The 24,475-nt window shown below is 38.6% G+C and overlaps 1 protein-coding gene, 1 long non-coding RNA gene and 1 pseudogene across 2 annotated transcripts; 1 reads left to right on the plus strand and 2 right to left on the minus strand.

Annotated features, from left to right (window-relative positions):
• Positions 1-5,616: 5,616 nt before the first annotated feature.
• LOC143541754 (auxin-responsive protein SAUR78 pseudogene) lies at positions 5,617-5,958 on the plus strand (annotated as a pseudogene).
• A 6,066-nt stretch (positions 5,959-12,024) lies between these two features.
• On the minus strand, positions 12,025-14,323 carry LOC143541788 (sucrose synthase-like). The gene is made up of 5 exons (XM_077034519.1): positions 13,464-14,323; positions 13,173-13,397; positions 12,536-13,099; positions 12,308-12,446; positions 12,025-12,217 (listed from the first exon to the last, which is right to left on the minus strand). Exons 1-5 carry the CDS (start codon positions 14,321-14,323, stop codon positions 12,185-12,187), a joined length of 1,821 nt encoding a protein of 606 aa, XP_076890634.1. The 3' UTR covers positions 12,025-12,184.
• A 4,218-nt stretch (positions 14,324-18,541) lies between these two features.
• Positions 18,542-18,963, minus strand: LOC143541776 (uncharacterized). The gene is made up of 3 exons (XR_013136807.1): positions 18,810-18,963; positions 18,663-18,719; positions 18,542-18,593 (listed from the first exon to the last, which is right to left on the minus strand). It is a non-coding gene; the product is annotated as an uncharacterized LOC143541776 (long non-coding RNA).
• Positions 18,964-24,475: the final 5,512 nt, after the last annotated feature.

Below are 24,475 nucleotides of genomic sequence, written 5' to 3' on the forward strand. Positions count from 1 at the left end.
GATGGGTTGTGGGAAATTTTTAAAAATGGGTATTGTAAGGCCAAAAATATGACTTGCGATATCAAAGTATGAAACCCGTTATATATTTACGATCAAGTTAATAATTAAAGTGAGCTAGAATTTCGGGCACGAGACGAGAACTTCGACGCACGTGCTTAGCTTCAACGGGGGAGAAAGATCTTCTAGAATGTACTTGTTTTAGCTATAAATAGGGTCATGTAGTCATATGTATGTGTGTGTTTTGCAGTGTGTAAACAACCACCCAAGGGGAGCTCATCTTGGGTGGGATCGGTTCATTTAATATTATGAATCTTTTGTTACCGGTTACGGAGTTGTTCAATATTATTTTTATATATTTGTTCGATCGTTTGTTTATACCGCACCCGTCTCGAGCACTTATCAAGAACAAAGCCCTTTGTTATCGGATCTGGTTTCAGGACCTACAATTGGTATCAAAGCGGGTCGAATCTTATCATTCAACTTTGTTCTTGATAATCGGGTTCTATTTCCGCTATTACTAGAACCGAGATGTTAATTTCATTGATACTTGGAAATAAAGTGTGAAGATTTGGGGAAATAAAGGTGCTCGATGTTTGTCTCTTTGTGGATCTGGATTCACTGCCGGTTAAAGGTTTGATTTAGAGTTTTATGAAGTTTTTATGAATCGTGTATTAAAAAAAAAGAAAAATTGAACAGACGGTATTTGTGTCTGTGGAGCTTGAAGAATGTAAGCTCCATCCATAATAATCAAATCATTGGTTCATTCTCGTGCTATGTTACATCATGCTGTTAAATCATTGGTTATGTCACAAACACTAGAGTGAGAGTCTGGAAGGAGAGATGGTCGGCTACCACCTCCGGTTACAGTGATGGTCTTCGTGAAGGAAGTGGTTATGGCGGAGGTCACCGGTGGCTGGTGATGATGACGACACTTGATGTTGTTGACCGGATTTTTTTTTGTAAGGGTGGCCGGAAATGGGTGTCAGAACTCCGGCGAGTTTCAACTGTTCGGTCACACTTTACTGTAACGATGGTTGATAATGGTAGTTGTTGTTGATTAGTACGTGGATCTGTGGAAGGAGGAGGAGGCGGCGCTGTGGTGGTCGGAAATGGTTGCCAGAAAAATGTCTTTCCGGCAAGTTGATATATGAGGGGGCAGCAACATAATAAGTTTGCAGCTAGGGTTTGTGACATATACATGCTGGGCTTTATTAGTGTGGATCTGGGCTGAATTTTAAATTGTAGGCTAGAGTGTATTGTAAGTTTGGGCCAGATTATTTTATTATGGAACAGATGCTTGTAAGTTAAATTTTGGGTTCAAGATGTTTAAATTATTTTTGTTGCTGATGTTCGGGGTTGACCAAACTGAAGAAAGTCAAATTTGTTCGGGTTTCGTCATTATTGGACAGTGTTCAGAGCATATTATTTATATGTTATTTTCAAGGCGTTCGAGAATTGGATCCAGAAAACGTGGGCTACGAGCATCCGAGATGCTTATTAAGGTGATAATTTTTGAAAAAGTTGGATTTAATAGGGAATTAAATTGTTTAAGTTCTCACCCTGAAAATGTGGGATACGAGTATCTGGGATACTTATTTATTAAGGGTGAGTTACTTAAATAATTTAATTCTCGGAAATAATAAGCGTTGCCATTTGATCGCTGTCCCCGGTATTTCGTCAAGCTCTTCTAAACCTATATTGCTTAAGATCCGAGAGGGATAAAGAAGCAAGAATGTCTTCATGAATGAATTATGTGGATCATACCTTGAGGGGGTGATTGAAGAAGTTTCGGTCATCGGGTTGATTTGCGAAAATGAGAGACACGGTTCAACGATGTTTTGAGATCACAAGTCAAGGGGGTGATTGTAAGGCCAAAAATGTGACTTGCGATATCAAAGTATGAAACCCGTTATATATTTACAGTCAAGTTAATAATTAAAGTAGGCTAGAATTTCGGACACGAGATGAGAACTTCGACGCACGCGCTTAGCTTCAACGGGGGAGAAAGATCTTCTAGAATGTATTTGTTTTAGCTATAAATAGGGTCTTGTAGTCATATGTATGTGTGTGTTTTGTAGTGTGTAAACAACCACCCAAGGGGAGCTCACCTTGGGTGGGATCGGTTCGTTTAATGTTATGAATCTTTTGTTACGGTTACGGAGTTGTTCAATATTATCTTTATATATTTGCTCGATCGTTTGTTTATACCGCACCCGTCTCGAGCACTTATCAAGAACAAAGCCCTTCGTTGTCGGATCCGGTTTCGAGACCTACAAGTATCAAATTTTAAATAGTATGAATTTTAGTTAAATTATAGGGTAAAAATGATGGATGGAATGTGATGGATGGAATGTGAATGCTCTGTGAGACCAATACACCAATTTAAGGTGATAATTACCTTGTTTAGCATGGCGTTTGTAAGGTATCACCACCTATACCACTAGTGAGACGTTTGTATGCCGGTGGACGGTGGTCTCTGCCATTTAGGGAGACGGTTAGTGAAGCATGTTGCTTACATGGAGGATCAAAGGAAAAGAGCATTCCATAATCTAACAAATAATTATGAAAATTTTTATGAAATTCGTTCGCCCTTTATTTTCTACATAAGCCTAAAAGAAACATTCGATTTAATAAAAAATAGTCTGTATTTATAGCAATGGATAAATAGAACATTTTAAAATCATTGTTATGAAACAAGACGAGTATAAACTATTGCTGAAACTTGGAAGTGATGCTTAGTTTAATTCATAGTTAAACATCTTGTTTAATAAAGTGTGGCTTCTCTAGAGTGGGTTACATGAGAGAGTTACTTCTCCGGAGTAGTAGAGTATTACGTGATGAATGATACGTGTAAGAATTTGTGTACTACGGATGAAGTGTTTGTTTTTCTAATTCTTTTACTACATTTGAGACTCTACTCCTGATAAAAGGTTCACTATAGGGAATAAACTTCAAGAGGTGTTTTATACTTCTTGAAAGATAGTTTGTTAGTGTCCAACAACAAGCAGTTAGGATATATAAGGGCTTGTCATAGACGTGGTACTTAGTTCGTTCAATTTGATTTCATTCATGATCGTTTTCATTCTCGTCTCTTTCATTTCTTTCATATTTAATAAAAATGTGTTAACCCTAACTCAATTTGGGATTTCATCGTGAATCGATCTAGTTCATAAGTTGTGTTGAGTTTGCGTTCTTCGATGTTAAATCGATACAATTCTGCTAATTCATTAACAACTATCATAGAGTTTGTGTTTATTGATGGAATTGTGTAATTATATTTTAAAATTATGTTTTAGAAAGTATATAATGCAACCATAAAATGTTTAGTGTGCAATCGTATAATAGAAAAGCATGTATTCCGTTCACTTTTTGAGAATATATATTTGTTTGTAAACAAGCACAGGCATCTTCTTGGCTTATTTGTTATTTGTTTGGTAGTGGTCGTTTCTTTGATTAACAAACGGTATCATATGGTGGAGGAAGAAGACAAACTAAACGACTTATATTTATCCCTCGCACATGGCTGTCGCTTTCCAATCCTATTGATGCATGAACCTTATAAATAAATATCAAACCCCCTTACCTTACATAGCCCTAAATTTATTGTCTTTCTTAATTAAAAAAAAAAGGAATAAATATATCTTAATAATCTTAACCCGACGTATTGGCTGATAATTATCAATACTTAAACTTGAAACTAATGATAATTATAACTTTCAATTTGTTAACAATAACAATCCATGTAGCATAAATATAAATGTCATAGATTTATACTTAATTTTTATATTAATTACTTGATGTCTTTCACAATAATGATTTTGAACGATAAGGAGAAACGTACTAGCAACATCAAGCATTAACCAAATGTAAATTGAGTGTAAAATATATAGCAAATATGCTATCGGGATTACTCTTTGCAACAAAACTGACAATTAGAATTATCATTAGCCAAACTGTAAGTATGAATTGTTATTGGTCAATATATGATAGTTTGGATTATTAAAATCAAAATATTAGAAATAAATCATATGTTGGTTATTGTTCATTATATCTTTTGAGTTATTGACCCACCCGTTACCCTCCTTTGCATTCCAGTTGGTCCAAATACGAGTCAATAGTTTGTAGCAAGTGAAATCCACTAGATAAAACGGAGTGGGACATTTGCACAATAAATACTAGGCAAATTAGAGTTATGGTGTCTAGTCTAACTCCAGTGAGTTGAGCAGCGATTACTAATGGGAAGAGAAAGAGAAGTATAACGAGAGTTGTAGGGTTACAAGAAGATATGCAACCAGTTGATTTGACTTATTTGAGTTTAACAGGCTGTAAACGGTTTAGAAGCTTTTACCTGATATTGATCACAGCTGTGGAAGAATCTTTGATAGGGAGCTCCACCATTAATCTCTCTTTACACATATATCAGCTGTACTATTGTGATCCATGTGTGAAGTTGAATCGGGAATTGGATTGGATTGGATTGAATTATATAATGGAAGTGTATAGATAGAGATGGGGGATGTCTATAACTGTCAAAGCTTAAACAGATCGAGGGACAATTACATATATGTTCTCATCTTCTAATCTTCTTGACACATACCAAAATTTAATAGATAAAAGTGAATGGCAGTAAGGATAAAAGACAAGAAGCCAAGCAATTTTTTGTATAAATGACACTCATTGAAATTCAATTCTTTAAATAACATATATTCCAGAAGTTGCAATACTGTAAATAAACAAAAATTATAAGTTAGTCTAACAATAAAAATATAGATATCATGTCTCTTTACTTATAAAGCATCTCCTAATTAGAGGCATTTTCAAACAACTTAAAATAATTAGTACTATGTATATTGGGATTTTAAAGTTAAAATCAATTTCTTGTGTTTAAGTGAAGTGAACCTATTGCTTTCCCTTTCTTTATTAAAAAAAAGAAAAAAAAATAAAAGACAAAAATGTGAAGAACTTGGGGTTTTCATCTCCTATTAGAATTTAAAAGAGGCCCAGGGAGAATATCTTATCTTAATCTTAATCTCTCTCCATTTTCGTTAAAGATTCCAATCATTTACTAAATCCCAAGCCTGATTTGTGATTTTAATCAGACTTGAAATATAATGCCTCTCTCTCTCTCTTTAGGTTTCAATCATTTACTAAATCCTAAGCCTGATTTTAATCATACTTGAAGTATAATGTGTCTCTCTTATTTTAAGGTTTCAGTCATTTACTAAATCACAAGAAGGAACCAAAAAAATATAACATGCTCTATAATATTTATGAAAAAAGCTAGGGAGGTTTTTATGATTGTGAAGAGACAACCAACAATTATGCCCCAACAGCCAAAAACTAGCTACGTACAGTATATTAATCAACAACTAATAGACACCAGACCAGACCAGACCAAATCTCAAATGGGTATGTCCTCCAACTTGTCAGTATCAGCAACCTGCCAGCCATAACAACAATGTGCATGGCCCCACCACCCCAAACATGCTGTTTTCTTCTACCCTACTTACACATACATATATATAATGGCAAGCATACAACCCTATTCTCTCATACATTCCTTCCCACTTGCTCATCATTTTAATACTCATCTTCATCTCATCCATATATATTAATATGGCTAGAGGTAAGCTAACAAAGCTTAAATCAGTGCTCAAGATATGGCACTCCTTCAGTAAGCCTAGCAGAAGTAGCAATAGCAGCAGTAGTGCTATTGCGGCCGACTACCATAACCCTGATCATTGCCATGCGGTCTATGTTGGCAAGTCGAGACGCCGCTACTATATAAGCTTAGAGCTTGCGGAGCACCCGGTGTTCCAGGAGCTGCTAGAACGTTCTGGTGACAGGGACACGGTGGATTGCGAGGTGGTTCTCTTCGAACACCTCTTATGGATGCTTGAAAACGCGGTCCCTCAACAGGACTCTTTAGAAGAGCTCGTGGACTTGTATGCTTGCTAGCTAATTCATTTATTATTTGTTGCTGGCCTTGTTTTCAAATTCTCATACTATACTATATATAATACTCTTCTGTAAACCCTAGCTAATTGTATTTGTAAGCTGCTAGTGCTTCCTATTTGTGGATGTATGGTGTACACTTCGTAGATTTACAGCCATTAATATCCAATTCAAAAGAGATTGCTTATAGAGTTTACTTTTGGTGTCCACTTCAGATACAAGTAAATTGTTTTGAGGGATTAAACATATATATATAATTGTATCTCCAACACTTTAATTTGCTTTCTTGGTTGAGATTTCACAATCCATAGTGGTTCCACAATAAGAGATAATACATATGCAATTAATGTTTAGTTGACACATGCTGTATACACATGTATTAGTCACATGGTTTTTGTGTGTGCTCTCTTGTCTTGTTTGGGAATAAAATGATTAGGTTTGTAGGTCAATGGCTTTTAACAATAATTGATTTTGCTTAAAGAACAAGATATGTCTAATATTACTTTTGTGGCATGTGTCATTTTCTTGTATTTGTTTTCGTATTGTAAACCGGTCCATTTTGTTTTTCGTATCTTTGGATATTAATAAATTAATGTAATCATGTTTCATACATGTCATTTTATTCTAAAGTCTTTAATAGTGTTTAAAATGCTTATTTTGTACTCAAAACGACTTAAAACAAACTACATAGATTAAATTGCCAAAAAACAAAGTTTGGCCGAGAACCCCCACCTCACGTAGCGCGTAGGGCTGGCCTCAGCCCACTGCGTAGCTGGCCTACAGTTTGTTTCAGCAAAATTAGTTTTTTAACGTTTTTGGTTCGTTTAAGCTCGTTTAAGGGCCGAACTCGTGTTGTAACCATCCAAACCAACAAAGACTTAACCCATAATTATTCTAGAACTCTCCAAACATGTTTTTATCCCTGTTAATAATTTATTTAATTTAAAACTTATTTTTAAATAAAGTATCAAAGTGTATTGGTTTATCCACCGGACAAAGCTTTTACCCAATCCTTCGAACCCTAATCTTTCCTCATAAATACCCATCCAATCTCAGTCATTTCCCCTTCTCGTCTTCATCTTTCTCACTCAAATTGTTTGAACTTGCAAGTTGTTATAGTTAGTTTTGCTTAAGTTTGACTTTAAAAGTCAACGGAATCGATTCTTGCATTTCAATCCTTTTCGGGTATATGTTTTTTATATTTTCAGTTGTTCTAAGTTATTTTATGTTGAGAAAACCATTTTCATCTTTATTTAAGGCTTGTGGGCATTCAAACACATATTTATGCATTTTAGGCCCGTTTGGATCGTTTTCAGGAAGTTCACTCGCGTAACTTTATTGTTTGAGTTTAGGTTTGGAAAATTTACTTTGTTTTAGTTCTATGGTGACATGTGGTAACCATCCTTGGTTTCATACCGAGTCAAGGATCGAACCAAAACCGAACACTCGTTTAAACACTTTAATTAACTTTTAAGCAACCATGTTGCATGAAACATTCTAGATATGAGTTTTCCTTTATATTTTAGTTCTATGGTGTTTGAAATGTGGTAACCATCCTCGGTTTCATACCGAGTCAAGAACCAAATACTCGTTTAAGCACTTTAATTTACTTTTAGCTAACATGCTGTATCAAACACTTTAGATATGAGTTGTTCTTTATATTTTAGTTATTATAAGGTTGTTATGGAAGTTTAGAACAAATCTTGGCTTGAATCCAAGTTTCGGGTAAAAACCGGGTAAAACAGAACACTTGTTTTAACAAGGTAGTCAATGTTCAAACCACCAAAAGTTCAACATATCTTTTTAGTTATGTTTTACTTTATATTTCTCATATTACTTAATAGTTTGGAAGTGTTGGAACAAATCTTGGTTTAAACCAAGTTTCGGGTAAAAATAGAGTAAAAGTCGAACTGCTCGTCTTAATGAGCTAGTCACCGTTCAAACCACAAAAAATCTTTCCTAACCTTTTTAACTTATGTTTCACTTTAAATTATTTATATTTCAAAGATTATGGTATGTCGGAACCAAACTTGGTATTATACTAAGACCGGGCCGACTTACACTCGATTAAAACCGAGTTTGAGACTTTAATTAATAAAATTCTCAAACTTGTTTAAGCTACTGATTTTATTGAAGTAATTCATATATTTAAATAGTTTGGTAAGTTGGATTAGGATTTGGTGCTTTATCAAGTCTCGAACCGACTAAACCGAACAAATCTTTAAAAGTTGGATCTTGATTCTTACATTAGTGGAATCGTGCACACCAGCACTAAAATCCCGAAAACCCAAGCCTTGTTTTTATGAACTAGTTTATCATTTATATTCCATCTTCAAGACTAAATATTAACTCAAGTCTTCCAAATTTAGGACACTGATGCTAGACTGTCGTTATCTAGTCAAAACCAATTAAATCAGTGTCCTAATCACCTTAAGCTATTTAGGGTAAGTAGGGTGTCGAACCACGAGGAGTATGTGGTCAGTGTAATGTGAAACTGGTTCTTAACATTATGAAGTAGTTCAATTTAAAGTGCTGATCACACTAGCAAATGAATTTGTTTTACGATAAACAAACAAACAAACAATTATCAAGCAATTACTAAGAGCAAATTACACCCGGGGTTCAAGTAAGTAAATAAACAACCATCTCATGTTCAATTAACATATTAACTATCAATGATCAACTCAAATGGACTAACTAGATAAACCTTAGGCATCCACGCTCGCTAACACACGGCACTGGTTATCAAACGGTTCCTGCCAGTGTGACTCAACTAAGGGCAAGCGTATGCTTCATCACATTAAAACTAGTCAAAACAACCCTATAAGCAATTATCATAGCAACTGGCAAACTAATCGTTCTGATCGATATAAACCTAAATTGACTGAATGCACAATAATACCAGACATCAATACATGAGAAATACTGTTAAATACAATACTCTACATCCCGGGTATTTTTCGGAGGGTCTAGCCTCTCATGGTCATCATATGATCTTCAAGTCTTGATTCGGGATGATGAAACATGGATTTTGTAGTGATTGGAGGTGTTTTGGATCTCCCAAAATGGCCAAAGTTCGTCCCCAAAACGGGTGGAATGATGTTCTTTACGATCTAGGGTTTTATGGCTTATATAGCAGATGGACCCATGCTTTAAAACTGAATTTCGCGACCCAGCGTAAGCTACTCTGACCCCTGGCGTAGCTTACTTTGGGTGAAAATCCTTACTCTGAAATCTAACTGCCTTACTCTGAAATCTGACTGCCTTACTCTGACCTAATTTGGCATCGGAGTAGGCTACTCTGATCCCAGAGTAGCTTACTCTGGGAGCTGAATTTCAACCAATTTGTTTCTCTTTGTTTCCAACACTTGTATAACGGCTCCGATCTTCCCGAGACTTCATTTCATGCTCGTGTAGGTCCAAATTAAGTGCGTTAAGTACTTGTGACCTGAAACACAATAAACACGTATGAAGTACCAAAGTTCCTACTTTAAACGAATAAAACAACTACATTAACGAACTAATATATGTACAAATAAACCAAACATCAGACACGTACGTTGAACCGTTGAGCTCGTTTTCTTGAAGTTTTATTCTAAGTAATTCTTCATCAACGTCTCTTTTTCTAAGTGAGTAATTTCATCCCCGTTTTCGCTTTTATACTTTGGGGGTAGCTTTCTTACTCAAACAAAATGATTTAAGACTTGGATCTTCAAACCGCAAACTCTAGTTTATGTGTTATTTAGAATAATTGCTCGATTGTGTGTTATGTACCTCATATGACTAATTGCTAAGTGTTTATTGTTTTTTGTTGGTTGGTCTTATCCTCATCCTCAATAAGTATGATCATACGTTTCTCCTTATAACTTGGTAGTTTTACCTATTAGAAAGGAGCCTTACCGCAATTGTCGTTATTATTTATGGTTTCACATAAGAGTTATGGATTTTGACTCATATTATATATACTAGTAATATAGCTCGCACTTCGCAGCGAGGTCGTATGAACGTGTTGGAGAGGACGTATTATTATCATTTTTTATTTTTATCTCGATTTCATTCTTGCAAGATAGAAATTACAAATAATCAAGATAGAAATAACTAAACCATTTCATATATAGATTTTAGACTCTTACAAACCTTGTAACCTGCAAACGGAAGTTATAATCTTCCCCACCTAACAACCACACTGCTACCAGATGTAGTGTTTGCTTTCTAGTTGTAGTTGCAACAGACACAACACGGTCATACATGCACTGAATCTCTTCCTTGTACTCTGTTAATGATTTGTCTAGTAACCCTTGGTGTTTACTTAACCATATCCCCCCACTTTTCAGCTTGCAACTCGGGTGGGTCATGGTTCAACCTCGACATCAATTCTTTGTTTAGTCTGCTTTGAGTTTCCCTGGCCTGCTATATTTAGCAAAGCCATGACCGTTGAACTTGTTGAGAACTCGTACTGACATGGCGACGTATGAGACCAAAATAGTGTTTCAGTTTTTTTTTTTTTCGTTTAGGCTCGCGAATGTACTCAAACTCGATAAGTGAATCTCGGGCACGTTGATGACCGTGTCGTACCGATCATGCAAAAACCTAATTTACCTATAGACAGGGTAAGTCAGGTATCGAATCCAGAAGAGCATGTTGTCAAGGCCATCCGTTTGGTTGTTTATTTAATTATAAAGAAACATTTTTTAAGTTTTGTCGAGTGCTGATCACACTAGCAGGTTTTGTTTGGAAGCAACAAACACTTAAACGAGTTTAACAATTAACGATAACAGAATCACACGTATGGTTCAAGCATGCAACACGGCCAAAGAACATAGATGGACGATATCTTATTAGGGTTCGTAAAATAGAACATATAGGTCAAAACCCTTTTTTTCACGTTTTTATGTCCATGGCGTATCGCGACGGACATATACACGTTGCATAGCGAAACGCGGTCAAAGAAAACCATATATTCAGATTCCTTTCGTCGAGAAACCCGGTCGTAACGAATATTTTAGCCCAAGATATGCTCGTTTTACTTTTTGGTTGTTTTTGATAGGGAAACGCGGTCAAAGAAAACCACATATTCAGATTCCTTTCGTCGAGAAACCCGGTCGTAACGAATATTTTAGCCCAAGATATGCTCGTTTTACTTTTTGGTTGTTTTTTATCAACCCATCTTGTTCGGTCCAACCCAACCCAAGCATTATTAAAAGCAAATGATTTGAGTCATTTGACCCATAACATGATCCAATCAATACTTACTATTTATGTAAGGTATGAACCCAATATGATGGACGATTGATGTGATTTGAATTTTGATTGGTTGGATATATGACTTTTTATATATGCCTGTTCAAAAAACATGTATTTGAGTTTGATAATACTTACCGTGATGTAATTTTTAGATGGTTGGATTTTATTGGATTGAACAATATAAAAAACACCGATTTTTATATGGTAATTCATTATGACTCATTCAATATTATTCAAATGAAAACAAGACACAATACAATGATCTCACACCCATGTATAGCTTAGATCAAGTTTCACTTGCTTTTTCATTTCAGATTATCAGTTCCAACCAGATTTGAATTAAGGACATCCATCCATCACATATGTTTTTGTATTATCCAGGGTGGGTTCTATTTTATTTTATCTTGATAGATGTTATGTAAAAGGATAGATTAATTACTACAAATAGAGTTCTTAAATTGTATATCTACATGTCCTGAAAGGTGCTTGGAAATGTAAAAAGCAGAGATTATTAAATTTCAAGTTGGGAGGAATTGAAGTAAATAATAATTGCAAACTTCAAATTGCAATTAATTTGAAGGCAAAAGCTACTATTACGAAGAAAACTTTATATAAGAAAAGATAGGCATAGTGGCTCTAATATTCTAAATGAGAGGTTCTTGTTGTACTAAGGAATCAGGTGAAACCTGGTTAGTACTTGGCCACCAAATAGTAGGATTTCATCTATTATGTATATGTATATGTTTATGTGTGTGTTAAACAGAGAATAGTTACTAGAAACAACAACATTCATAAGAAATTCTAATTTGGGCCAATGCAGGAGTCAATCACACAAATGGCTGGCAATGAAAGGGAAATTGAACACACAAATACACAATCAAAATCAAAACCAAAAGCCTTTCAAAATGCTCTCTTCTCTTCTCTTGTGCTCCACTTTATTATATTTATGTTATCATGTGGATCACCCAGCCCCTCCTCCTTTTGCCTACTCATCAACAGCCAAAGGAACAGATTCCGCCTTCAAACACACAAATCACCATGCTTAATTAACTATACTAATACTGCATATTATTGATAATCAAATTAAATATATTTGGGGCCTGCTTACCATTTTACGGTACTTGAGAGCATAGAACATTTCGAGATAACGACGGATCTCAAGCCTGTCAAGCTTTGACACATGCTTCCAGAATCCGTAAACTCCGGCCAATGTCAGCAACCTGTCCGAGTAGATCTGCCATGTGTATCTACAAAACAAACAAATACATGTTTTTATGTTTATGTTTATGTTTATGTTTACGTTTACTTGCTTAGGTTTAATCGCTTGCTTGCTTACTTCTCCTGGATACGCTGCAGGCCACCCTTGGAAATGGTCTCCCAGTACGAAGGATCTTGTTTGGTCTTCTCAAAGAAATTGACAAGCAACTCGGTGACCTGGTCCCCATGATACGGGTCGATATGGAACCCAGATTTCCCATGAACAATGATCTCAGCAGGGCCCCCGTGAAGTGTTGCAAACGTGGGCAGCCCACAGGTCATGGCCTCCACCACCGTCAGCCCGAATGCCTCATAAAACGCAGGCTGAATAAACGCTCCCCTCGTGTCTGCAATCACACGATACAACTCCCCGTTCCTCACTCTGTTCATCTGGGAAGATATCCATCTGAACTGGCCGTTGAGCTTGTAGTTCTCGATCAGCTCGTGCATCTTCTTCATCTGCGCCTGCTCTTCAAGGTCTTTAGACTCCTTCCTTCTGTCACCACCCACCACAACAAGGTTCACCAGCTCACGAAGCCGGTCATTCTTGGAGTACCACTCCACCAGTCCTGTTAGGTTCTTCACATTGTCGAGTCTGGCCATGGTGAACAGAATCGGCTTACTCTTGTCTTTCAACACACATCTGCATCACGTTCCATTCTATTCTGTTAGCATGACCACATGTTTGAATCAGAAAATGAATCCAACTAACTTACAGGTGTTCTTCATTCTCAACAGAACTGAAGAGAAGCTCATCGATTTCAGGGTGGAGGGCTGTGAGCCTCTTGTCTTTCTCGGTGTAAGAGTAGTAGATCCCCATATCAGCACCAGGGGATACAATATTGAACTTGGGGTCAAAAACATCAATCCCATGGACCACCCTGTACAGTCCAGGCATTGTGAAGGCGGTATGGGACTCGTACTGTCCAACTGTGTCCTTGCTGAAAACAACAACATATGTCAACACATGTTAAGCAGTAGCAATTTGAAAAGTATGTATGTATTACCTTCCAGCAATCTCTTGGAAAGTACTGGTGATGATGAAGTCGGTATGGTTCATTGCAATAAGATCAGCTGTGAACTGAGAAGAGAAATGATACTTGTTGTCAAAGTTCTTCCAGTAGATATCAGAATCAGGGTACTTGGTTTTCTCCAGGGCATGAGCAATGGTGCATTGAGTCACACCCAACTTGTGAGCCAGCAAAGAGGCAACCAGATTGCCCTCACTGTAGTTACCGATGATCAAATCTGGTTTTGCCTGCAGCTCTGCGGTAACTTCCTTAGCAACATCCTCGGTGAAGGTCTCAATGTATGGCCACACCTCAAAGCGAGAGATCCATTTGCGAAGAATTCCCTTTTCGGTTCTAAAGGGGACTCGGAGGATGTGAGAGTGCTCTGCTCCAAACACTTTCTCAAGACGCTGCCCGCAGGTGGTGCCTACAGCATCAGGGAGGAGCCTTGTGACAATGAGGATGCGAGGAACGATATCAAGGCCTTGCTCCTTTATCCTCCTCAGCATCTCCTTCTCCAAGGCGGGAACCTGATCCAGAATGTAAACCACCTGGCCACCGGTGTCCGGGTACCCCAACACGTTCTCCTGGGAAAAGTAGCCATGGGGAGAAAGGATGACGACGTTGAACACCATGGGGATTCTTCCAAGGAACTTCTCGAGCGTGCAGGCGTCAGGGGCCTCCAGGAGGTCCAGCAGCATCTGGATCATCTCCGTGACGCCCTCGGCTTTGTTGCCCCAGCCTCTCTCCAAGCCGATCTCTTGGAACTTATGCTCGAACTCAGAGTATGGAGTGGATGCGTCCAGCGTAGACAGGTACTCGGAGGCCTTCCTCAGCACCGATTGGAGAGCATTCATGAAGAAACACTAATCGACCCCGGGCAGATTACGGATAATCTGGGGGTTAAATAGATGTTTCCCACGAGGGTTGTGTCCGGCAAGATGGTTATTCTTCCGATGACCTGCAAAACAGACACCGTGAGCTCGTCACTGAGAAGGGGGGGGGGTACCTCCTTGTGACCACCCTCCGGCGTGAGAATCAGACTAGATTGCTCTTGAATATAAGTGTATATTAAGAGAAATGACTAGAGCAGATATCAGATAATATATGGAGATATAAGATGATGATACCGTTCCAAGGTGTTGGAGTATTTATAGCCGAAGGTAGGTTTCCAAGCAGGTACAGCCGGCTAAATAGTATTCCTGTTTTACCAACTGTGGGCTACGCACGTGCCATGCTGATGGTTGGTGGGTAGGCAGCGGCTGATAGTGACCAGGCCGGCTGTGTACTATTCCTTTTCCACCAACTGCAGGCTATGGACGTGCCCCGACAGGGGTTGGTGAGTAGGCAGCGGCTGATAGTGACTTTAAGTACTAGAGCGTGCTGCCCGTCGTACTGTTGTCAGTGAGCTGTCGCAGCTTTGGTCAGATCTTTTGTCCATACCTTGGCAGGTACAGTACAAAAGATCCTCCAGTATCGTATGGACTGGCTCATTTGGGCGGGAGTATTCCCGACTTTTGGCGGGAGTGTTCCCGGCTTGCTCATTCCTTCTTCAGGTGACATTATTGAATTATTTTGAGAGTTAGTGCCTTGTGCGTGTAGCCTTGCTGTGCGGGTAGCCTTCCCTGATGGCTAGTATCCGTAGCTGCGAGAACAGGCGGAGTACGTCGACCATTGGGAGGCGTTTCCTGCGGGAGCAGCTTGCGTACTGCGCGTAAGGACGTCGCGTCTCTGAGCATGGTGGGTCCTGCGGATCCAGTTGGTCTTTGCGCAGACGTCCCTCCTAAGGTGAGTCTTGCGGGTCCAACCGCGGAGACGTCCCTCTTTGAGGTGAGTCTTGCGGGTCCGACTGCGCAGACGTCTCTGAGGTGAGTCTTACGGGTCCAACTGGGCTCTGCTGGGACCTACCTCTTCAAGTCCCCCCAGTCCAATGTTCTTCTCATGAATTGTTAATGAGGTGAACTTTTGGACTTAAGCAAAGGGGTTTTGAAAAGGGTTTAGTTTTAAGGTTCTCCGCGGGGATTCTTCCCGCGGGTTTCCTAATGTCACGTGCAGAATTTCCCACTGTTCTGCTTGATCTTTGGGTATGATTCGGGTAGGTGTGTAACCTCCTCGCAAGTCAGGAGCGTTGAGTTTCACTTGTGTGGATTCTCCACGGGGTTTTGGTAGTTTTAAACATAGTGATCAATTATGTTAAACAACCAATTCCATCTTGGAGCTTCCAACAATCTAGTTCTCAACGTTCCCGCTATGCGGGGATGTTATATCCCTTTCCGCAAGCATGGCCCAGAAGATCCTTCTTGGTTTCAATTCCCTACGGAGTGCTAAGTATGTGAAGGGTTTCGCCTTAACACTGTACCCGCACTCGTCTTATAGTTACTTTACTTCCAAGGTATTCCTGGCTTCAATTCCCTGCGGGTGCTAAGTATGTGAAGGGTTTTGCCTTGACACTGTACCCGCACCCGTCTTATAGTTACTTGGTTGCCGAGGTATACTTGGCTTCAATTACCTGCGGGTGCTAAGTATGTGAAGGGTTTTGCCTTGACACTGTACCCGCACCCGTCTTATAGTTACTTGGTTTCCAAGGTAAGGGGTATAGTCCCGCTTACTTTTGAATCTTTTTGAAATTCGAAGAGTTGGTGAAAGGATAAGAACAGTCTAACCGTTGAAGGGACGTCAGCGTGGTCTGACGGTTTCTTCTGACAGTTTCAGGACGTGCATGAAGTTATGGCGACGTGACAGTATATGGTCATTCCAGACGCTTTTTCAGGCGCGTGGGCGCTAGTTTTCGGGCGCGTGGCCGCGAAGTTTACGGCGCGCGTCCTGTCGACAGTTGTTGTCAGCTTGCTTTTTCCACGTGTCATAGTTTCATTGCACCTGCGTTTTCCTCTCTCTTCCGCATTAAATTCATCGCATTCATTGCGATGAGTATATAAAGGGAGGAGAGGATGCATCTCAACTCACAGTTTCACTTCTCTCTTCTTCTGCTAAACGATTTCCGGCGAATACTCTAACTTTTCTGTCGAGCATTCTCCTGAAATCGTTCTTCTTTACATCTAAAACATGTCTTCTACTCATGATCCTGAGGTTACTGTCGAGGAGTCCGATGTATACCTCGAGAATCCTTCGTCCACGTCGGACAAGGATGACAAGAGTACTGCTGGTGAGTGCCAGTGTGCTCTTTCCGTCGACGCCTATCAGTACATGGTCAGGAAGTTCATGCTCGAGCCTTTCGAGCCTGAGTTTCCTGGGCCTCATCAGACGGTGTACGATGCCCCCAAATGCAAGATAGGGGTATATGATGCGTTCTTCGTCTATGGGAATCTCAGGTTCCCATTGACGAAGTTTGTATACCGTGTTTTGGAAAGACACGGTGTGCACCTGACGGAGGTACATCCAATGGCGATCGCCAAGATCCGTCATTTTTAATGGGTGTGCCTCATTCTTGGTGTGGAGCCCCACGTCGACCGCCCGATGACCTTCTACTCCTGGAGGTGCATCCAAGGCTGGTACACCTTGGTCACCCGGATCAAGGGTTTGAAGATCTGTGCTACCGAGCGCAGTCTTCGGTCTTGGAAGCGGGAGTTCTTCTACATCTCTGCCCGTGTCGTCCCCATAGCGATGACATTCAAGAACGGGAGAGCACTTCCGAGCCTTCACGCCTCCAACTACCAGGAGGCGGAATGGTTTTCCAAGATTTCCCGGATCCAGACTCCGGTTTACCGCTTTGCGGAGTCCGGGATGGTTATGCTCGGGATGAGCCGGGTGTGGAAGGATGCTGGGGCGGAGGCGCCACAGATTCCCATTGTCCTCGAATACGGTTTGAACTCTATCCCGTACGGTATGCTTCATATCTTTTTGCTGATTTAGGGTTTTTCTTCTAACTGTTTCTGTCTATTTTCAGAGGGAAACAACTTGCAATCTCTTCTGCAGCCGCGGGAGAGCGGTGGTCCCGCTCGGATGGGTACTCGTGCTCTTGATGAGAACGAGTTGCCCATCCTTGAGCAAACTGCGGATCGGTTTGTGGAGGTCTACCCGCCGTGCCACGAGATACTGAGCGCCACGCGGCCAGGTAAAAGATTATTTAACCCTCGCCCTCTCAATGCTCAAACCTCTGCTGGAATTCCTCTAATTTTGTCATCTTCTGATGAGGAATCCGCAGATGGTCCTTTCTTCGCGAGGAAGAAGGCTGCTGGCGGGAAAGGCAAGGCGAAGGTTGCCTTGGATCAGTATAGAAATGTAAATAACATCAATAGACAACATACATAAAGTTGAAGTCTAATTAAGCTGCTGAATATACAAAACTATTATTATAAAGCATCAAGTATGCATCCAACATACTTCTAGTTTGGCAGTGCTTGCTAGAGGGTGCTAATACACATAATCTATCCAAAAACAAACTACTTGTTTAAAGTATAAGTGCCAGAGAGACAAATTAAATATAGTTTAATGAATAGAGGAAGAAAGAAAGTGTTAGACTTAGCTTTAATCAAGAAATCTATGCAATTTAGAAGTCAAAACAGGTCAAATATAAAGTCAAACTGCTGTAAATTAACCAGATTTAGGATCCGCCATTTCACAATAGATACACGTCTATTAGTTAGTTAGTTAAAAATGATTATTTCATCATCATTTTCAAAGGTCAAAGGTATAATACCCACCCATTGTACCAAGTTATCAACAATATTAGTGTCTGTTTCTTTTGTCATGGTGTCTCAAGTCCCTACACGCAACCACATGTTATGTGCATGCTCATCTTGTTCATACTAATCCTATAACCGAATAATCGATCCGGGCAACAGAAAGATTTGAACAAACCTCGATAAATATGTCTGAATGTCCATGTTTGGTTATGTAAATCTCTAGCTACAAGTTCCTGAGCTGGAGGTTGCATAGAGAAATCCTATAAAAACATGTGCAGGGTGAAATCTTAATAAATTGAAAGCACAATCATATGACTGTTGTTTGACATACCAAAGGTGGGAAAATCTTCTTAGCCGCTCGACGTGGTACAGAAAATCCACCATGAGTGCTTGTGTCACTAGCCGTAAGAGTTTTACAGAAGAACTCTGCAGGCTGTTTGCTTTGCTGACCCATATCAGACATGAGTAATGCTTCCTGGTCATACTGCACAATTCCACTACTTTAATGTCAAGAATCAACATAAACATATTTAGAAGCATCCAGCTGACTTACTTTATTTACATGTTGAAGAGTCATTTGGGCATAGACTTCATCAGTTTCAGCATCAGCCTAACCCAAAGCAACAATCAATGATGTCGAAACAACAAGTATTATTATTGCGTAACATAAGATAAGGGGAATGAATGAATGAATGACTACATGCAAGACGACATTATGAAGCATGCAGATGAGCTTAGAAGGAAGATTGGGATAGTTTGGGATGTTTTGTGTATCTTTCTTCATGGATACTGCAACCTTAAACAGAATAAATTACCAGGCAGTTGAATATTCTCGATCATGTGTGGAAGAAAGAAAGTAAAGACTTACTTGCTCGCTGTGACCTTGCGGAAAGTAAACCACAAGACTTCCTACAGGGGGCAAAGAGACTAAAGGCCCAGCACAAGCATGCCACAAATCTGAATGCATTACTTTGTAATTATTTGATATTCCTTAACACAAAAACCCAAAAACAACACATAACAATGTGTATCAATATCTAAATCACTTACAAAAACTAATACTGTTATAAATAAATATATATATATATATATATATATATATATATGATGGGTGGGTTTCTGGCAGCTAAGCTAAGTGAAAGCATAAATGCAAATGATATGTAATGGCCATGACGAGGACCCACCCGGCCACAAATATGTAAATTCGTAGCAGTCATGGACTGGACTTATTGCCCAGAAAGAAAGAATGATCCTTCCTTCCTGATTTTAACCCTCCCTCTAATCAAATTGAAATGAAATAAACATATTATACCGGATAACAACGTACCATTTGACTCTGCTTTCATTTTCAAAACACCATGCATAAAGAAAACTTCACTCATGGATTGCCGGTGAAAGAAAGAAAGAAAGAAAGCCGGGAAGCTTAAGGTGGATGTCGGTTTAAACTTGTAAAATATTAATTATATATTATAATTATGACCGTGGTGCCTGGCGTAGGAATTGAATCTCCCAAACCAAACAACTCTCTGCCTGCCTTTATAACTTACTTTACTTGTCCTCCTTTTCCCTTTATTTTTCCTTATTATTATTATTATTATTATTATTATTATTAACCCTTTCATTCCCTTCAAAAGGAAATCTTTTGTTCTAGCTATTAATTTACTTTTATAACTATTCTAAATATTAAATAAAACTATGTATGTGTGTGTATTAAACCTTTGCTCACATACTAAGGAGCAGTGACTTAAGTTCGATGGTAACAATGCTCACTCTACTTGGTAACTCTCTGATGAATTTTCCATTAATACAGTTATAACTGTCATAATCTTTCACAAAGGATTGCACTATATGAGAATTAAAAGGTTATAAACCTATGTATGTGTGTATTATTTTTTATTATTATTACTGTAGGTTAATGTATATTTGAATCTAAAATATCACTTTAAATTAGCAATAATTATAATTTGAATGGGTGACCATATGAGGGTTGGAGCATAAGAGTGCAATCTTATGATTGCTATTTCAATATATAGATCTTTTAATGTTATATTTAAATTCAATTATAACTACGTACTTTGCCAACATATAACTCTTTACTTGGAATTAATTTTGTATTCACATCATAATCATAATCATAATCATAATCATAATCATAATTAACCAATATATCTAAGTGGTTTTTAGATATTCAGATAGTTATCCTATTTAGGGTTGAATCGATCGGACATATCACATATGTCTCCATCTCCCCACGCATCTCCACTCATGAGTCATGACCCACAACAATCACGAATGAATGCATCACATCCCATCTCATGACATTCCATAATAGCTATTATGCATGTGTCACACTTTTTACTCTTTAACACATCTATTATGTACATATATATATTACATGTAAAATTAAACCTAATCCACCAATAATATTAGTAATAGACGGTGATATACTAATTGAAAACAAGAAATAAATCATATGGTGTTGATCGCGCAAGATTAAAAAAAATATATGATGTGATACTCTTGTAATTCAGTGAAACGGTATGTGCAAATCAACTCTTGAAAACATAAAAATGATACAAAATGGTAAAAGTTTAGTGAATATATTGGTGATTACACTACATGTACTGAGTATACTTTGGTGTGTGCATTATGTTAATCACATGCACTGCGCATGTCACTAGTGATACTATTACTTTAGTTGTATTGAGATCTCGTTTGAATTTGATTTTCATTAGAAGCAAACGATGTTTTAATTGTGATACCTTATTTGGACATATGCATTTACCCCTATGTGTCACAAATTAAATAATATGAATTGGAAAAAAGTATAACTGATACTCCAGATTTAACCCGGTAGATGTGAAATCAACAAACGTTAAGGGATGCATGAAATTCTCTCAAGCACAACACCTCACCTGACTAAACAATAAATATTATCCCTTTATATATATTATTATTATATTATATATATAACATTCACGTCCTAATTATTCAGCCACATGGGAATCAAAATCATTTCATATAATCACTTTCTTTTACTCCTAGATTATAATAATAACCAACCAGTTATTTATAATTTTGGTTCTGTCGACAGAAGAAAAATAAAATGTAAAATTTGAAAGAAAAAAAAAAATTCCAAAGTATTAGATTAGAATTATTGGGTTGTGGAGCCTGGTATTATTTTATTGATTAGGATTGGGCCATGGTTTTAAATAGTGGGGCAGCCCTGGTGATGTTCATGTTTAAACTAACATATGAACAATCAAGTCCAAGCTACATACGTGCCTCATCATCGATCACCACAATTGCTAGCTATCATCTTTTTTGGGGCATGAGACGGCACCACCACATAAATATCAACCATGGATTATGGATATGGAAGTCGCTAGCGTAGCATGCAATAATTAACATGGAAGCTAATCATGTTATTGGACAACTAAAGAGCGACCTTAACTCTTTCGTTCATGTAGTACAAAGGCAATATTAATCTCCATTTAGGATTGAAAACAAAGCTTCTATACCCATCAATAATAATTATTAATATTATACTAGTGTGACAAAATTGATGGTGAAATTAACTATTTTTTTAATTAAAATACTTTCTTAGTATAGAAACTTTACTAAAAATATTTATTGAAAATATGAAATAAATGTTAAAACTGTTAAACTTGGGACAAGTGAACCGATAATCAAAAACCAACCAACAACAACAACCGATTTGCTCAAAATTTGAGAGCGACTCTTTTTGATTAATGAAAACAAGAAAATAAAAAGTGCATAAAAGAAACAAAGAACTAATTGGGTTTATATAACCACCCGTACAAGACTCCTACCCAAACTCAAACACTTCAAATTTTAAAACTTAAACAAAGACTAATAGATTAATGCAAATAATGGATAAACCAAAAACTTAAACTTAAAAGATAAAGATAAATTTTGATCTCCTCCAAGCCACCCCATGAGACCAACCTATCCACCCAACAAGTCAATGATGCATATCGTTTAATACTCCCTCTCAACATCGACTGTATTCATTCCCATCTTAGCATAGAACTCTTTCATTTTAGCACTCGGTAACCCCTTCGTGAACACATCTGCTACTTGCTTACTTGTATACACATACATCAGACCAATCTCTCCATTCAACACCTTTTCACGAACAAAATGATAATGTACCTCCACGTGCTTAGTACGCGCATGAAACACCGGGTTCTCGGCCAAGCCGACTTGTTATCACAAAACAACTCCACTTCATACTCGATATTCTGTCCCAAATCTTTTAACAAACGAACCAGCCATACCAACTCTTGAGCCGCTAGTGCAGAAGCACGGTACTCCGCTTCGGTAGTTGAAAGAGACACTGTCGGTTTTCTCTTACTACACCATGATATGACACTTGAACCGAACATAAACACATACCCCGACGTCGACCTTCTACTTCCCGGATCGCCGGCGTAATCGACATCACAAAAACCTCTAAGTTTAGCATACGACTCCTTCTTAAATTCAACACCCATCCTGTAAGTTGATTTAACATACCTCAAAACTCTTTACATGGCATACATATGAGGCTTTCTTGGAGTTTGCATAAACCTACTTAAAACACCAACCGCAAACGCGATATCGGGCCTTGTCAACGTGAGATATACCAAACTTCCCACCATGCGCCTATACTCGGACGGATATTCTAGTTCAGTTCCTTCGTCCGGATACAACTTTGCATTCACATCAATTGGAGTTGACGCCGGTTTGCAACAATTCATACCAAATTTTTGTAGCAAATTAATTACATACCTCCTTTGATGCAAAACCACAGACCCTTTTTTGTATTCAAGCTCTAGCCCAAGAAAATGTTGTAACCGACCTAGATCTTTCAACTTGAACCGCGTGTTAAGGTTTTCTTTTAGTTGATTAATCACCTCTTCGAAATCACCGGTGATTATTAAATCATCAACATAAACCAATACTACCACCACCTTTTTTCCAAAGGTCTTAACGAACAAACTTGAATCTGAGGTCGTGATGGAAAACCCATTGTGTTCGAGAAATTCAGCCATCTTCCCGAACCACGCCCGCGGCGACTGCTTTAGACCATACAAAGCTTTCTTTAATCTACAAACATAATTTGGATTACTCGAGCTAACGAACCCAGCCGGTTGTGTCATTTGTATGGTATGATCTAAGCTTCCGTATTAGAAAGCATTATTAATATCCATCTGCCACATATTCCACCCTTTGCTTACAGCCAAAGCTATGACGGTTCGGACAGTTGTTAATTTTGCAACCGGGCTAAAAGTTTCTTCGTAGTCTAAACCGTATTGTTGTGAGAACCCCCGGGCCACGAGCCGAGATTTACATCTTTCCACTGTGACGTCTGGTCTACGCTTCACTTTTTAGACCCATTTACACGAAATTGGCTTCACTTCTTCCGGTAACGGAACCAATTCCCATGTTTGATTTCCTTCAAGAGCTGACATATCGGCTCGCATTGCTTCGACCCACTCTGCTTTCTTACTCGCTTCATCAAACGAGTCCGGCTCGACAACCTGTTCTTCAACCATTGCTACATTAGCATATCGTGGGTTTGGCTTCCGATCTCGAGTCGATCTTCTAGACGGTACTTCTTCTTTTTGAACTTGATCGCTTACCTCAGTTGTCTCATGACTTGTACTAGCCTCATCATTATCTCCATTAGAATTATCATAAAAATTCAAACTTACTTGAGACAATTCTTCTTTCAAAACTTCGGTATCGGGTAAAGCTTGTCTACTTGACGACCACCAAGCCGACATCTCATCAAACACCACATTACGAGAGATGTAACACTTCTTTGTTGTCGAATCCAAACAGCGCCACCCTTTTCGTTGAGAATCGTATCCCACAAAAATACACCGAACAACTTTCTTCTCTAATTTATGACGTAGGTGGCTGGGAATAAACGTGATTATAAAGCGCTTACCACTTATCGATGGTTGATTCACAGCCCCAAAAACATCCGTATGGACAAGGTCGAGAGGAGCACTCGACTTAGTCTCGGATTCATCAAACGTTGTTGTTTCGCCTTCCCAAATTGGCATCCAGCACATACATGATCCGGGTGCACTTCATAAGCCGGCAAATCCCTTACCGTTTGCTTCTTCATCATAATATCGAGTTTATCGAACCCGACATGACCGAGCCGTCGATGCCATAAATCGGCGTTTTCGTTACTTCGGGTCTTCTCTACATAAGCAATTCAGCCGAGAGAACATACATTGTCTCGTTTCTTTTACCTTGTAAAACCGGTTTACTTGGAGTTTCAAAGTGGTCGAACACTTTAACATCGTTCGGCCCGAACAACACGTAATGACCTGCATCAGTAAGTTG

Source organism: Bidens hawaiensis, unplaced genomic scaffold, assembly GCF_021521415.1.
Source record: "Bidens hawaiensis isolate Kalapana, Puna unplaced genomic scaffold, B.hawaiensis_p1.1 tig00012646_1, whole genome shotgun sequence".
Lineage (NCBI taxonomy): Eukaryota > Viridiplantae > Streptophyta > Magnoliopsida > Asterales > Asteraceae > Bidens > Bidens hawaiensis.

Coding starts and splice junctions, on each gene's coding strand:
- LOC143541788 (XM_077034519.1), bottom strand. CDS start 14,323: ATGAATGCTCTCCAATCGGTGCTGAGGAAGGCCTCCGAGTACCTGTCT. Junction 13,398..13,463: donor TTCCAAGAGATTGCTGGAAG/GTAATACATACA, acceptor TGTTGTTTTCAG/CAAGGACACAGTTGGACAGT. Junction 12,447..12,535: donor CTGCAGCGTATCCAGGAGAA/GTAAGCAAGCAA, acceptor TTTGTTTTGTAG/ATACACATGGCAGATCTACT.